The 16,963-nt window shown below is 36.9% G+C and overlaps 1 protein-coding gene across 6 annotated transcripts in view; it reads right to left on the reverse strand.

Annotated features, from left to right (window-relative positions):
* LOC102971441 (vesicle-associated membrane protein 8-like) overlaps nt 1-16,963 on the reverse strand; it is a 47,974-nt gene that overhangs the window by 5,516 nt on the left and 25,495 nt on the right. For 3 of the 6 annotated variants that reach the window (XM_042984307.1, XM_042984309.1, XM_042984308.1), the window contains one exon: nt 10,231-10,311. In XM_042984307.1, coding sequence (XP_042840241.1) covers nt 10,231-10,311 — 81 coding nt within the window. Of the gene's footprint in view, nt 1-8,522; nt 8,720-10,113; nt 10,312-16,963 lie in introns of those variants that run through there. The other 3 variants (XM_007074772.2, XM_007074771.3, XM_007074770.3) reach the window with 3 other exon arrangements.

The raw sequence follows: 16,963 nt of genomic DNA on the forward strand, positions 1-16,963 counted from the left end.
TGAAGTTGAATTGTCTGTTACTAGATCTCCCAACTAGACACATCTTCGTGAACAAAAATTAGTGCTACTAAAAAAGTAAGTTAAACTTTTATGGTAGATCTCTAAGTGGGGGGCCAGCAGCTTGTTCTTGTAACTGTATTGCAGCACAGCTAGACTGTGTTTTGTATGGCTGTTCTTTGCACCACAATGGAGTTGAGTACCACAGAACTGTAAAAGCCTGCAACATTTATTATCTGGCCCTTCACGGAAAAAGTTCACAAATCCTTGATCTAAGTCAGAAAATTTGTGTTGGGATCATTAAGCAGCACTGTGCTTATTTTATGTAAATATTCCACATCAATACCTTTTTAAAAAAGGTGTTAAAACTGATTAAAACTAGGTTTTAAAAAGTAAGGTTTGCCTACATTGGCTAACATAAAGCTGTCTGATTTTGATTCTTTTGTTACAGTGTTAAGATGTCACTCTGGCCCTTGACCTGGCAGATTTAATTAGTAGAAAACAGATTAAAGCTGTACTCAGGTTTCATTCTTTACCCCAGTAATTTAATAATTAATTTTGGTGTATGTGTGTGTGTGTGGGGGGGAGATGATTATTCCCACTTCTGACTTTATAAAAGTTGCACGGAGTTCAGGTTTTTATACTGTTTGTTTCCATATATTCTGAGTCCCACTGACGTGCTATTCTCTGATCCATTTCGGGCATTAAGTCTTGACCTAGAGGAGTATGTTCTTGTACCAGACACTACTTTTAGTTCCAAACTTCATAGAATTGAAAATCTCTCCCTTTACGTAAGCCAGTTTATCAGCTTTCGTGTTTTTCTTATGTATTCCAATTTAAAATCCTTGCCCCTTAAAAATTGTTGAAGGACTGTTGTGTTTGGACTTTGCCATCGTTCTGGGGTTTCCCTTTGGCTGTCAAATTAAGATCCTTAACTTCCCTTGAATTTCAGGGCTTATTTTTGTGCAGCCCATCTTTCTGCTTCTGAGACCTTCCCAAAAAAGGTCTATTCTGCCTCTTAACTGATCACTAGTTTTGCTAGATCAAAAATTCTAGGTTTAGTGAAGAAATCAAATGGCACTTTGGTTCTTGATCATATGAAGTATTTTTATGCTAAAATTGCTCAAGGTTTTAGTTCTATTCACCAGTGTTCTCAAATTTTATGATGGGATTATTTCATCCATTCTGTTGCACACTCAATGGGGTGTTGGCATTGTGTGAACTTGCTCTTCAGTTCTGGGAAATGCTGCTGAAATGGTTCTTTGCTCATCTTCACCACCACCCCAATCTTCCTTTTCTCTGGAATTTTTATTTGAATGTGAGCCCTGGACCTCTGGTTTCCGTTGCAGTATGTTGATTTTTTACAACTTCTATGTTACAGGTTTTTTTTTTTAAGGTTTTAATTAGCTCTAATTTCTAAGACCTTCCCTCCTCACCTTCATTATAAATAAGCAACGTGTTCTTACATGGACGCATTATTTTTTCTCAATCTCTAAGGTTATTAATAACTTTAAAGGTTTGTTTCCAAGATAACTTTGCTGTTGCTTTGAGCTTCTGCCTCATATTACACATTTTCCTCAAATGTTTGGTGATCTGTGGCTCATATTTAAAAGCTAATTGGATGTTGTGGATTGGGCTAGGGTTTAACTTTTGGGATTCAAGTCAGATCCAAGTGATCTGACTATTAAGTGCTCTGTTGTTTTATTGAGGAATCCTTTGATATTCCCCCTCTCCCTCACACCCTCCCCCCTTCCCTGCAGCCTCTGGGCCTTCCCTACCTGGTCAGATTCACCAGAAGTCTTTGTCTACTCTCCTACCAGAAGGGTGGAAAAACGCAAAAAACTGGCTGCCAGTGTTTGGGATCCCAGTGAAGGAAAACAGCTGAGGGTTCTGAACAAGTAAAGTACTTTATTTTCTTCACGCTATGCCTGTTGAGTACAAAGACCACCTTTTCTTATGTACTTCAGATAAACTCCAGTTTTCTGCCAGGAATGGGTTTCTGTTCATCAATACAGAGGAACTAGGGGTTTAACTGTCAAACATTTTGAACCAATCCTCTTACTCCTTTTACCTGTTTTTAAAGGTACCTGAGCTGTCCATTGCTAAGCCTTTGCAGGGGTTCTGTGGTACAGTCTGGGAGGGATATCCTCATTGCTGACAGCCTATTTGGTTTTCTCGTTGGTCGAGTCTGTTACCACTTGTTCATAAGCTTTGCAATTTCCCAAATTTTGTTGCTGTTGTCTCCTTTCCCGTTCTTTGTCCTCAAGGTTTTTAAATGTTGTCTCTCCACCTCCCACCCCCCACCCCCGCCCTTTAAAGTAACGGGTTTTAGTAGGATTTCAGAAGGGACTAGAAGTGATAGGGTCTTATTTTTTAGCAGCCTTTTTTATTTGCGTGGGGGTGGTTGGTGACGGAAGGTTTGGGAGAACATAAAGGGGCAGGTAAATTAAAATCCAGATAGTGTTCTAGAATAATACCTTCCAGAATTTGGCCAATAAATTTCATACGTAGTTTGCTAGTTTATTACGGAACCAATCTCTATTAATGGACAGTGTTAGGTAGCTTTTATTTCAATTCTCCACCAGTTTTGTAGACTGATTAGAGCTGTCAATCTTCCTTCTTTTCAAGTAATGTGAGTTTTCTTGGTCTGCCGGCCTAGTTCAAATTTTGATACCTTTGGTTTACTAGGTGTGTGCTACCAGGTGAGTTACAATCTCTCTTCTTGGGGTTTTGGGCTTTTATTCCTTTCTTAACCTTCAATGAGCTTTATAAGGTTACAGGTTTTGTTACTACATTACTCTTTGCACATTGGGATGGCAGTTGCTTCATTGATGTGCACAAGTTAGAATACATTATGTGGAACATCTGTCCAGGTGTCCTTCATGCTGAGGTAATTTTGAAAGGTGGTTTCATTAACGTTAGCATCTAAGTTACAAGGCCTGTGCATTCTGTATGCACGTTTGGTTTTTTACTGCTTGGAAAAGTTCTTTGAAATTGTTATCTTGTACTTTAAAAGTACCTTATGGCGTTGAGGTATTGGGAAAATCAAAACTGAACCCAATGCCTACCACAGCAAATTTTGGCTTTCTGAAATGTATAATTTTATTTGGCTTGGGGTCACATTAACTTGAAATGTCAAAATCTAGGTGAGTAAATTTCTTTGGGAGCAGTTTACTTCTAATTTATCAGCTCTCTAACATTTAAGCATGACTCCGAATTATTCATAAAAACTGATTTTTACTATCTACTTTGGGCAAGCTGAGAGTGCATTCTTTATCTTTTCTGCACTGCTGGCCATGTTGAAGTCTAGCCTGAAAATCTCCATGGCTGAAATAATTCTGGCAAGATGAATATCCAATTGTGCAAATTGAATCTGCCTGGCCTGCTAATTGCTGTCAGTTGCCTATAATCTGGTAAAATTGGAGAAAGGTTAGTTATAATCCTCATTTCAAAGAGGCTTGAGCCCATTTACATCGGAATCCATCAGAATTGTTTAGGTGTTGCCTGGGAACTTGGATTTCACACCCCCCTCCAAGTGATCTTCGCTACTCTAAAGTTTTAGGTATTGTTGCTTTAAGATGGTTAAATAATGCTGTTTCATAAAGATTTTTTGTTTTTACTTTTATTTCGGGTAAAGACAAAGGTGTGTGTTTCATAAAACAATGCCACTCAAGCATTTTAATCATGATCCCTTAAGTCTCGCTTGGGAAAAAAATCAGAAAGACTTGGCCTTCTAATGAGTGTACAAGATGATGAGTGTATGTGCTGCCGAAGGCGAGCACCGAGATGACAATGAATAATAGTGTACCAAGTGGGGGAAGAGATGTGGTGGAAGTAGCAGTAGGCTGGGAACGTGGGGAGTTGGTTTTATGATTTTTAAATTAACTATAGGCGATACACTTTCCTTATTGCCTGCATATTGCCCCACTTTAGTTTGTCACTGATGTCACTCATCCATTCCATTGTGAATTGGTAATTAGTAACTGAAATTGACTTGCTGTAGTTTTGGGTTGGGCTTGTTACATATTGTCCCACTATCCTTAGCATCTTTTAGATTCTCTAGTAATTTCCAGCAGCCTCTTATTTTCAATGGTTGTAGTATAGAAGTAGCCTTAGGTAACAACTGTGGTATCCAAGGGACTATGCAATTTAGGAAGACAGCAATGGGTGACTGCTAAGTGTTAATTTACCCCAGTAAGCCCTGTACATTTGGGGGGACAGAAGGGAGGCTCTGAGGGCATGAAAAAAGGACCTTGCAAAATTACTGTACTGCTTTTAAAAGGTGATGCTTCATAAGAATTAGATCTTAAGTAAGAGCAAGGTGTTCTTTGTTGTTAACAGTCCAAATCAGTTACTTGTCAGGAGAGGAATTCTTTAAAGTCTTCCGAGAAAGTACAGAATAGGCATTAGGGGAGGTGCTAATTCATTTAACAATGATAGAAGTTACTGAATTCTATTTTGGGAAACTTAAGTCACTTGATAGGAAGATCATTTAAACTTCAAGGTTAATTGGTATACAATTTATTTTGTAATTGGATAGGCTACATTGTTTGCACTTCAGGATTTAAATGCGAGGTTATTTTTCCTGCCTCTCTCATTTCTCTGAAAAATAAAATATTTGAAGAAACTTAAGAGGTCTGTTAATGTTACTAACCTAAAAGCGACATTTAACATGTCATGGAAGCGATGCTTTGAATAAATACTTAAGAAAAGGAATTCTATAATTCCCCTTTGTTGTTTTATGGATGGCCTTGGATTACACAAGGCTTAATCACACTTTTAGAAGACACTTGCCAATCTCACTAAGTAGAACCCGTTTAAAATAAAAATTGGAAGATGGCTCTGGCTATTACAAGTGTAGTTAAATTAGCTAAGGCAATAAAGAAAACTTCAAAATGCTCAGAAATTTGTTGTACATTGCTTCTACAATCATTGATATATAATAAAGCATGCTACTACTAGTCAATTAGTTTTATGTATTAAGACCTATCAGCATGTCTTTGTTTTGTTTTTGTTTTTTTTTTAGTACCTGGTTGACTTGATTTCACACTAACGTGATGTTCTCTGTACCATTTAACATTTTCAAAACCTATTCTCCTCCAGCAAATTCTGTTAGAACCAAGTGTTTCCATTTCCGGAAGCCTACTTTTAGAGTTCATACTAAGTTTATAGTGGGCTTTAGTGGGGTTTTAATTTGCACTAAATTTTCTTTTCTGGAAGATTACTTATGTTCAAATTTATAATGTAGTGCTTTTGTCTTACAATTAAACTCTTATAGCACTCATGCATTTTTTGCACTGTCTTTTTGTTTTTCTTTCTTTTTTTTTCAATTTAAGCTTTCCCTTCTTGGATGAATACTTTGAAATAACAGGTCTTATTTTCTTAGTTGAAAAGGTAAGAACTATCATATTTAAAATGTAACCGTTTTAAATGATGGGATTCTTTTGAAAGATTATGCAAAATGGTCAAATAGTTTTTTAATTTGAAGAGTCACTGAATTCAATGGAAGAAAGAAGGGTCATTTTCAGTTTTCTCCAGGATGTTCAGGAGGAAGGATAGTGAGAGAAGGAAGATTCTGTATGGGGATATTCAGTCTCTGGCCTCTACTGGGTTTGCTGTCAAATGTGGTGAGACTGCTGAAAGTGCTGGTAGGCATCTGCTATTTATGCAGACTTGTATATATTTCTCAGAGGATGGCAAATTGAATTAGATGTGTAAAGTTGCACTAATGTTCGCCAAGGTATTCCTACTCTGAATACAGAGGAAACCTAACATAACATTATTGTTCCACTATTCCATTTCCTATGTTTGTGTTCCTCAAGAATTTGGAGGCATTTCAGTCGTTCCTAGTGCTGGCCTGCCAAGAGAGAGGCTGACATTATGGCAGGTCATGGTATGATGCTTAGAAGGTCTTCACTCCCTCACAAATGATCTCTGTGACCTCTGTGACCAGTTTGTGATTTGCCTTTTTGTTCTATAAAATCAGGCCAAGTTAAATAATGGGTTCTGTTATTTTAGGTTCTGCCATGATTCTATAATGAGAATATTAACTTTATTTTTTTAGAAGTCTCCTAAATATTTGGGGGGGGAGAGGGGCAGAGGGAGAAAGAGAAAGAATCCCAAGTAGGCTTCATGTTGCCAGTGCAGAGCCTGACCTGGGGCTCCATCTCACAGCTGTGACATCAGGACCTGAGCCTATATCAAGAGTCAGACCACTGAGCCACTCAGGTGCCCCAAGAATATGTACTTATTTAAAATAAGTTAAAATAATCTTTTCAGATTTATTAAAATGTATAGGATATTGTCTAGCAGACTTAAAGCAATTTCTAGTATAATACATAATTCAATGGAATAGACTTTAAAAAAAGAATGTTTCTGAGGTCCAGCTCTGTCATTTGCCCTGTGATGTTGGACAAATAAAATTTAACTTGTGTAAGCATCAGTTTTCCAACTGAAAATTATTTCTCAGATACGGATGTTTGATGATAGGCATGTGAATGTGCTTTGGAGTTAGTAGTTCTCAACTTTATCGTAAGGTTAAACACACTTTGAGGCCCTATCCCAGCCTTAAGTAGAATCTTCAGGGGGGAGAGCCCAGGCATCTATATTAAGATCCCTGAGTCTGAGAGTTGAAAACCAAAGCTTCATATTTATTGCTATGACCGTGTTTAAGAGCTATGGAGATCACACGTAGGAAGAGGTATCAAATGTTAATACCTATATGTGCTGGGCAGTCTGAATATGAAGAGTATAATGTGGCCAGGCTTGTGGGGACTAGATACACATAGCTGTCTACCAAGATGGGATGAGTGCCCTTTGCAGTTTGCCTGGGCATCTGCTAGGACTTCCCACTTGTGCTTCTGTAACTCTTCTGGGCTTGCCTGGCTATGAACCTTCAGATTTAGTGTAGAAGTCCCTTGAGTTTGGGGAGTAATTTGAGATAAGCAGAAAGGCTAAAAAGGTTATGGATTACAGAATAGTGTAAAAGCCTTTATAAATAAGAAATAAGGTCAAGGAAGCATTTTTGTGGGGAATGGAGGAAGAATATATCGAGTTTTGGGGATTTAAAATTTAAGGTGTTTGCTTGATATCTAAGTGGGTGTATCCAGTAGAGAGTTGGAAAAAGATTTGGAATTCAGAAGAGAGGTTACTTGCTGGAGAAGGCAATATCATGGGAGTAAATAAAAGCACCCTAGAGAGTGTGGGAAATGAAGAGAACCAAAGGCTGAGTTCTGTTGCAGGCCATTTGATGAATGAGTGCACGATTAGACTCCCAAAGGCCTACTCTGCTTTCTGCACCCCCCCCCCCCCACACACACAAACAAATAGCAAGCAGTGCCTTAATTTGCTAATCCTCTCTCTTACTAGCCCAGTGGAGTCAGGCAAGTGACATAGCTTATCCAGTTTTCTTATCTGTAAAATGGAAATAAGAGTCCCTACCTCAGGGTTGTGAGGATTAAAAAAGAATCTGTAATATAGTCAAGTGTTTTAACTGTCTTTGACCTATTGAGATAAATTCTTTTTTTTTTTTTTTTTCCTTTTTAAGTAGGCTTCATGCCCAGCATGGAATCCAAACTTGAACTCACAACCCAGAGATTAAGGCCTGAGCTGAGATCAAGAGTTAGATGTGGTTTAACCGACTGAGCCACCCAGGCACCCCAAGATAAATTCAATTTCTAGTAAGATCCAATTACCAGCCCCACTTACAACCCACAAAATCTCCATCAGTGACTGGAGCTGGTGTTGATCATTATCTTTCTTGAATTTATTCTCTGCTGCACAATGTGCCACTTAAATAGGCGTTGTTTTAAATGTGCTTATGATTTTTTTCAGTCTTGCTGCCTCAACTGGAATGTTAGCTTCCATTGGGATTAGGTCCATTTCTTACACTTCCGTGTATAGCCACTAATTTCTCAAACATCAGTTATCTCTATTGATGTGGTAACTTACAATAAAATTGTAATGTTTTAGAACTATTTTGGTGCAGAGTGGGAGCTCAACAATGTTTGGATGCATAAATCAATGAAAAGTCTTAAGATTGCCTTAATATTTGTTTCTATCTACTCAGGTATTTTCTGACAGATGTAGCATAAATAGCAGATAAACACTCCTTACTAAACGAGTGCTTTTCTTCCTAACTCTTAAGCTCTAAGACAGTTCTAAGACTGGGAAAACCAGCATTATGTGGGACTTAATAGCCTGGAACCAGAGTGATAGCTTGTGTCTTATTTGTGCTGCAAGTGGAGAGGAGCTTGTCACAACATGCTCTTCATTTTTAGGCTCCTGGGTCTTGGCATCCTAATATGTAAAATTGGGGAGGGGGTAGATTAAGTGATCTTTAGGTTCATGTCTTCTAGCAATACATATGCTAGTATTCACTGGCAATCAGGAAACAAATACATTGTTTTATAAATATATTACAGAAATGTAAGGGAGACACATTATATAGACTTTTAAAATAATAGCAAAATACATGGCAATTCTCACAATGCTTCTCTTTAAATTTCTGTCTCCTCCCCCCCCCCCCCAACAACCTACCAACCTACAAAAAGCAAAAATATTCCATGTGTCTTATCTGGACCACAATTGAGGGGTCAGATAAGATACTCTGAGTTAAAGATACAGATTTCATATATACAACAGCCAGGACTTGAATTCATAAAATCTCAGCTTTCTAGGTGTGTGACCTTGAACATGTCATTGAACTTGGCTATTTTCTGATCTGCAAAATAAAGATAATATGAGCAAATATTTACACAGCACTTTTCTATGTGCCTTACATTATACTTAATAGTTTTTACTTCTTTATGTCATTGTAAAATTAATGAGACATTCCTCCTCCAAAGCACTTAGTGCATTATATCAGAGTACGTATTCAATATAACACCCATTTTTTCCTGACATAAATTACAGAAACTCTAAAGTTTCTAACATTTAAAATCCTTTAAAAAATACTTTGTGCATGGAAAGGTGATACTGTGCTGGAGGAATAACAAGCTTGGTGTCTATTTAAAGTGCTGATACTTGATCATTAGAATTAAAATGAACTATCTACCAGATAGGAACCCATGTTTTTACTCTTCCCCATGGATCACTAAGTGATTTTTAAAACTGACTTTAGACCTCAAGTTCCCATTTAAGAAACAACTCATGATACCTTGTTACCAACTGCAAAGTGAAGCTGGATGTTTTGGTTATTAGATATCTTAGTGATTTGAGGTTATTGAGTGAAATGTAGGGGGAAAGCTATTAGGGTGGTAAAATGGGACAGGAAATCTCCAGGTTTATTGGAGATACAATACAGCTTCCTAATTTTAAAATCTTTACCCAAGGAAATGTCTAGTATAAAACAATGGTGTGAGTAGTCATTTCAAATGAAAGAATCTGTGGAAGAGGTGATTGTTTATTTCTGGACTGTGTACTCATATGAAGAGTTATTAATTTTTATTTGTATTTAATTTTAGAGCAAGGGAGGGGCAAAGAGAGAGGGAGAGACAGAATCTTAAGCAGGTTCCATGCTCAGTACAGAGTCCAATGTCGGGCTCGATCCCATGACCCTGGGATTATGACCTGAGCCAAAATCAAGAGTTGGACACTCAACCAATTGAGCCACCCAGGCACCACAAGACTTCTATTTCTAAGGGAATTAATGAGATCACAGTCATTTTTATTCTGAGTAAGAAGGAAAATATTAGGGATTTAATGCCAAAAATGCAATCATTTTTTTCCTGTTAAGTAATAGTTAACACTTAAATAGCATTTACTATGTGGTAGACATAATTCTATGTGGTATTATTACTAGCTCCCTTTTACAGATGAGGAAACAGACACAGGTTAAACAACTTGTCCAAAGTCACCTGATGGTATCTTGCAGGGTGGAGAGTTAAACTTCAGTGGTCTGATTCCAGGGTTTGTGCTTTTAATCTTAACAAAGGGCAGAGAGGCTGGGGAAGTAGCTGGAGCAGTGGGGAAAAAACTGGCAGCATTACAGAAATGGAAGAGGTACGAAAATTAATAAAGCACACTACAAGGACAAGGAAGAACTTCCAAAACCCTCTTCCTTCAGTCTTCCTACCACTGGAGAATGCTATTTCATAATTGTTGATTGTAGAACTCTCTATTTACACACAACAATTTATTGGTAACTGCTGGGGATGGGGAGAAAAAGGGTCAGGGTCAGGTTGGTATTACATTTGTACTTAAAAGAATGATGATGATTGAGAGGAGAATTACCACAGTGATGATTATAATCTTTCTGAAGTGTTTCCACCATATCCTCCTGAGAATCTTTCTTGTTTTTTGGGACTCTTTGGCCTGAAATAAAAATAAACACAAATTTAATGTTTTCTTTCTGTATCTGGATTAATGGACACACTTCAATACCTAATAAAGCTATGTAAAAGAACAGATTTAGCTTGGTTTTGAGCAATCCCAGAGAGTGTCACAAAGTCTGCACAGCTTTTATAAAATGATGCACCAAGATTCCAGGTGCCTTACTCATTGAGTTCAGCTGTAATTTTATTAATATTAATAAATTAATATTTAATAAATATTTATTATTTAATAAATATTTAATAAATTAATAGAATTTATTAATAAATAATTAAATTAACTCTGTGACTGTGACCAAGTTAATAACTCTTTGAGCCCCAGTTTCCTCATCTTTATGATTTTACTTAAATGCCACTATCCCTTACAACCCTATTTAAAATCGCTACCCCCATCTCCATCCCAGAAACCCTATTTCCCTTCGATACATTATTTTTCTCTAAAGTATTTGTCTCTTGGGGTGCCTAGGTGGCTCAGCCAGTTAAGCGTCTTGACTGGCTCAGGTCATGAACTCATGGTTTGTGAGTTTGAGCCTCTGGCTCTGTGCTGACAGTTCAGAGCCTGGAGCCTGCTTTGGATTCTGTGTCTCCCTCTCTGCCCCTAACCCATTTGCACTCTGTCTCTGTCTCTCTCAAAAATAATCATAAAAAATTAACATGTTCAAGGTATTTATCTCTTATCTAACATTATGTAAATCTTATTTATTGTGTGTTGAGAATGTAAGCTCTGCGAAGGCAGGGATTTTGGTCTGTTTCATTGACTGCTGTATTCCCAACAGTGCTTAACGTAGAATACTCCTCTATTTTTCTTTAGCACCCGTATATTGCTATTGAGAAATGTGATGCTATTCTAATTGCCAAGTCTTTGTATTTTCTCTCTGAAAACATTTAAAATCTCTCTTCCTTTTTTAATGTTCTACAATTTCAATATTACATACATGCCCTGCTATGGTCCTTGTTTTGTTCATTCAATCTGGAAACTCGTGTTATTTAGTTCTAGGAATTTTTCTTGTATGCCTCTAATTTTCTCTCCTTTGATTTCTTCATTGTCTGAAACTCCTGTTGTTCATATGTTGGATCTCAGACTGATTCGCTGTCTTATCTTTCCTCTTTCTCTTTTTGCTCTCCTTTCTGAGAGAATATCTCAACTTTATATTATGATAATTCTACTGAATTTAAAATTTTTACTATTGTTTTAATTTCCAAAATATCTCTTTTGTTCTATGAATAAGCTTTTACATAGCTTTTCATTCTTGTTTCAGGGATGCATTACTTTCTATTATTTCTCTGAAGACAGAGAAAGGTTGGGGAATGGTCACCATATTCAAAGATACAGATACTCAGGATAAAACTTTTCACTTGATCCATCGGATTTTAATATGCTGGTCACTCTGGCCTCAACTGCATATGGTTTCTGAATTTAGACCCTCTCTGGTCTGTTGTCTTTAGGTAATAACACTTATTATCCTTTTGTCAGGGGTAAGGAGAGGAAGTGATGTGGCTCTAAAATGTAGGGAAGAGGCTCTGCAGGTAACATGTTCCTTTTAAAGACTTTATACCCAGTCTCCTCTTGAGACTTCTATTGCATGTCTACTTTTACAAGTACCATGTACCTTTCTGATTCTTTCCAAAGTTCTATGGCCTGGATCAGTTTGCATCTTAATGTCTTCTGGTACAAACTTAGGTTTTGGGGTTTTTGCTACTAAAAAGGTTAAAAAGTACTCATAATTGGTTTTCTAGCTTCCCAAATTGTTGCCATCTCTTACCTGTTGTCTTTTCCTTTGTTTTTTGTCCTAGTAATTTATACATTAAAATTCCTAATTATTGCTTTACCTATAATTTTATTGGAATTTTGAGTGTATGCCAAGATAAATGTATCTGTTTAATCTGTCAAATAAAAATCCATGACCCATATTTATCTGTAGGCAGACTGAGAGAAAGCTTACTGGCCTTTTTGTTAAAAAGCCAAATGGGCTTTTTTTTTTTTCTTCCCCCCTTTAAAAAAGCTTATTTATTTTGAGAGAGAGAGCACTTGTGCACAGGTGTGAGCACAAGCAGAGCACGGGTGGAGAAGGAGAGAGGGCTCGATGTCAAGAACCATGAGGTCATGACCTGAGTTGACAGGAGTTGGAAGCTTAACTGACTGAGGCACCCAGGTGCCCCCAAATCAGCTTCTTAAGGACATTCAGTAGTCTTTTATATAAAGATCAAGGGGAAAAGAGAGGTAACTAATTTTGCAAGTCAAAAAATAGAGGTTTTTGTGAGAATGATTATGTGGTATCTGTGTGAAAAATATTCTGAGAAAAACTGTAAAATACTTCAAATATGTTTTATTGAGCTGCTTCTACTCAACTGTCCTCAAAGAGGAAGTCATTTTTTTCTTCATATAATCATGTATGCATAAAAGTGGGATTTGTTTGGAAGGTAAGGCAGTAAAGTGAAATAAAATCTCTTACTTTTTTTTGCCATATTTTTTGTGGGATTTAGATGTTGCCACTTACCCCATAAAAAAGACAAAATCTAATAAATTAATAGATCTGGCAGTATGGTAGACTAAGTAATCCCATAACCCTCCTGCCACTATTACTACTCAGAAATGCTAGATAAAATATAATAAGCAAACTTAAATTCATAGCAGAATTGGGAAGAAAGTCAGAGTACAGCCTGGTGCCGAAACTTAGGCAAACAGTGAGAAATTGCACTTCTGGTGCAGCTTGTCTGGATTTGAGAGGGTGAGGACATTGGCTTCTGTCATCCAGGGCTTGGGATTTCACTGCCCACAGGCACAGCAGGCTAATCTCTGGGCTCCATGAGGAGAACATGGAACTATATTGAATTTTCATCTTTCCTGCTAACTAGGCTCAAAACTTTGGAGTCTTCCTTAACTCCCTCTCACCACACATGCAATCTGTCAGCGACTCCAATTTGTTCCACCTTCAAAATGTATACAGAATCCAACCACCTCTCACCACTTGTACTGAACTAAATATTCATTTTATGTTACCTACACTTTTACCACTTTCTTTGCTCTTTAATTTTTTGCTGAAAGTCAGATTTCTCCTCAGAGAGAATTTTCCAACTACCTAAAATACCTCCTTTAGAATTTCCTTAGTGCAGATGTGATAAACACAGCCAGCTATCCACTGCAGACTTTAGTTCCCCTCTCATAATGTAGAATTATTGCTGGCAAGAGACTCTCCAATCACAGACCACATTTATCAGGCTCTTCACCCCACTCTGTGCTGTTTCCCTCTCTGCCTCTTGTACGTATGCAAAGCTGTAAGACTAATTCTTACCAATAGGTCGTGAGTAGAAATGATGGTGTCACTTTTGGGCTGAAGTGGCTATAAGCAAATATGCTTTTTCCACTCCATGTTTAACCAACTGCCACCTGAAATGGAAAGACTCTAAGGCCCCAGGCAATGGCAGAGTCACAAAACGGAAAAAGCTTGGGTTCCTGGATTGCCATGTGAAATTATGCCCACAGAAAACCTGTTTTAAATTGTTATGCAACCAAGAAATAAACCTTTATTTAGTTCAACAGTTAGTGTTTCTCTAATACTGCAGTTGGTAGTAGGATGAGATGTTATTAAAAGAGTCTAAAACATGTGGCATTGGCTTAACCATCAGGTGGTAGGCAGTGAAGAAACTGGTACTAGAGGCTGGAAAGATAAAGACCTATATTCTTCAGAATAAAACACTGGATAGTTTTACCAGTGCCTGTGACAACTTGGAAGGCAAATTGCCTATTGAGTCTTTCACTTTGGAAGAAAATGTTGGAAAACAGAATGGTAATGGTGTGAGTTCTTGTTACTGGCTGCATTTATCAAGGTACCAACTGGCTGGTTTGCAAGAAGAAATGAAAAAGGAATAGGGTGAAGAAATGTGGAACACTGAAACATTAGATAAGCTTATGTTTTTTTTGGTCCAGAAATAGAAATATTGAAAAGGTCTTTAATGACAAATGCCCATTAAGAAGATTCTGTCCTCCCTCGATAACAGAAAAACTCCAAACCTATTAAAAAAAAAAATGGGAAAAGGACTTGAACAGACTTTCATCAAAGATCTATAAATGGCCAATAAGCATGCGAAAAGATGCTCAACATCATTAGTCATTGAGGGAATGCAAATCAAAAGGAGATGCTAGTTAAAAAAGTGAGATGCTAGTTCATACCCAGTAGGATGTCTATAATTAAAAAAATGGAAAATAACAAGTGTTGGAGAGGATATGGAGAAATCTGAACCCTCTTACATTACTGGTGGGTACTTGTGGCTACCCTCTTACATTACTGGGTTCAACCACTGTGGAAAATAGTTTGGAAGTTCCTCAAAAAGTTAAACACAGAATTACCATATGATATAGCAATTCCATTCCTATGTATACACACAAAGGAATTGAAATCAAGTATTCAAACAAAAATTTGTACATGGATGTTAATAGCATTATTCACAATAGCCAAGGCAGAAACAACCCAAATGTCCACCAAATGATGACTAATAGATAAGCAAATAGGGGTGTATCCATAAAATGGAATATTACTCAGCCACAAAAAGGAATGAATTACTGACATATGCTACAACATGGATGAACTAGGAAAACATGCTAAGTGAAAGAACCAGCCACAAAAGACCGGATTGTATGCTTCTATTTATATGAGATAGCCAGAATAGGTAAATCCATAGAGACAGAAAGTAGATTAGTGGTTGCCAGGGCCTGGGGGATAATTGTTTAATGGATATGAGGTTTCTTTTTGGGGTGACAAAAATGTTTTGAAACTAGTAAGGTGTTGGATATACAATACTGTGAATGTATTCAATGCCACTGAACTGTATACTTTAAAAATGTTAATTATACCTTATATGAGTTTTACCTCAATTAAAAAAAAAAAAGATTCTGCCCGGTGGTGGAGACGAGGTTAAGGGTGCAATATGCTTCCTATCCAAGCCTAATGGCCTCAAAGTAGTTGTCTTTAAATTGAGAGGGAGGCATGAGGGCAAGGAGCAGGAGCAAAGAAATAACCGGGTTTCAGAATATTGTCCAGAAAAGAACTTTACATGTGGATACAGGCACTTGGAAACGACTAGAAGCAAAAAGATTCAAAATCAACCAAGTTTTGAAATGGAAAATAAAGCAGAACCTGGTCCTTTGAAAAGACCAAAACAAAACAAAACAAAAAACAACTTGATTAAAATAATCGAAAGGCTAAGAATGAGGAAATTAAACCAACCACAGGCACAAGACAAAAGTTAAGAATACAACCGCATATAGCATATAGTATAAGTTTTTATACGCGGCTAGAGTCAGTCTTTTGAGGCAACAAAGGTAAAACTATAGCAGTGAATCCTACAACACATACAAACATTTAATGTGAAATTTGTCATATTAACAGGTTTAAGAAGAAAAATCATTATCTCAATTAATGTAAAGATAGCATTTGATACAATTCAACCCCCTTTCATGATAAAATTTCTTAGCAAATAAAGAATAGAAAGGAAGATTTATAAGTTGTTAAAAAGTATCTATCAAAATCTGAATGTAAATTTAATACTTAATTGGGAAGCATTAGAAATATTCATTTTAGGGGCGCCTGGGTGGCTTGGTCGGTTAAGCGTCCGACTTCGGCTCAGGTCATGATCTCACGGTCGCGTCAGGCTCTGTGTTGATAGCTCAGAGCCTGGAGCCTGTTTCGGATTCTGTGTCTCCCTCTCTCTCTGCCCCTCCCCTGTTCATGTTCTGTCTCTCTCTGTCTCAAAAATAAATAAACATTAAAAAAAAATTATAAAAAAAAAAAAGAAATATTCATCTTAAATTGGGAACAAGTATTTCAGATATCACCATTTCTAGTCAATATTTTACTGGCATTCCTAGATAACATAGTAAGGCAAGCAAAAATAAATAAAGAGGGGTGCCTGGCTCTAGGTGGAACACGTAACTCTTGATGTTGGGGTTTTAAATTGCGTACAAGTATTTCAGGTATCACCATTTCTAGTCAATATTTTACTGGCATTCCTAGATAACATAGTAAGACAAGCAAAAATAAAGAGGGGTGCCTGGCTCTTGGTGGAACATGTAACTCTTGATGTTGGGGTTGTGAGTTTGAGCCCCATGTTGGGTGTAGAGGTTACTTAAACAAAAAAAAATTAAAAAATGAATATATATGGGAAAGGATGAAAAAAATATAGTCATTATTTAGTATATGATAAAATTTTTATGTAAAAATGCAAAGAAATCCATAGATAATATTACCATGAAAGTTCAGTAAGATTTAGGATACAACATTAGTATGCAAAAATTGACTGTGTTCCTATTAATCAAAAAACAGAGTCAGAAAGAGACCTAGAAAAATGGAGACCTAGCACATTCAGAGATGTGAAAACAATATTTTAAAGATGTCAATCCTCCCCACATTAATGTAATTCCAACTAACATCCTAAAATTGTGTGTGTGTGTGTGTGTGTGTGTATGTGTGTGTGTAACTCAAGATGTAGATTCTAAAATTCACTGAAAGAGAAAGCAAGACTTGCTAACACAATTTTCAAAAAGTAGAATACCATTCACTATAAGATACTAAGACTTCTTATAAAACCACAGTAATTAAAACAGTATAGTACTGGTCCAAGGATAAAGAAATGGATTA

The sequence above is a fragment of the Panthera tigris genome, chromosome B1, assembly GCF_018350195.1.
Source record: "Panthera tigris isolate Pti1 chromosome B1, P.tigris_Pti1_mat1.1, whole genome shotgun sequence".
Classification (NCBI taxonomy): domain Eukaryota; kingdom Metazoa; phylum Chordata; class Mammalia; order Carnivora; family Felidae; genus Panthera; species Panthera tigris.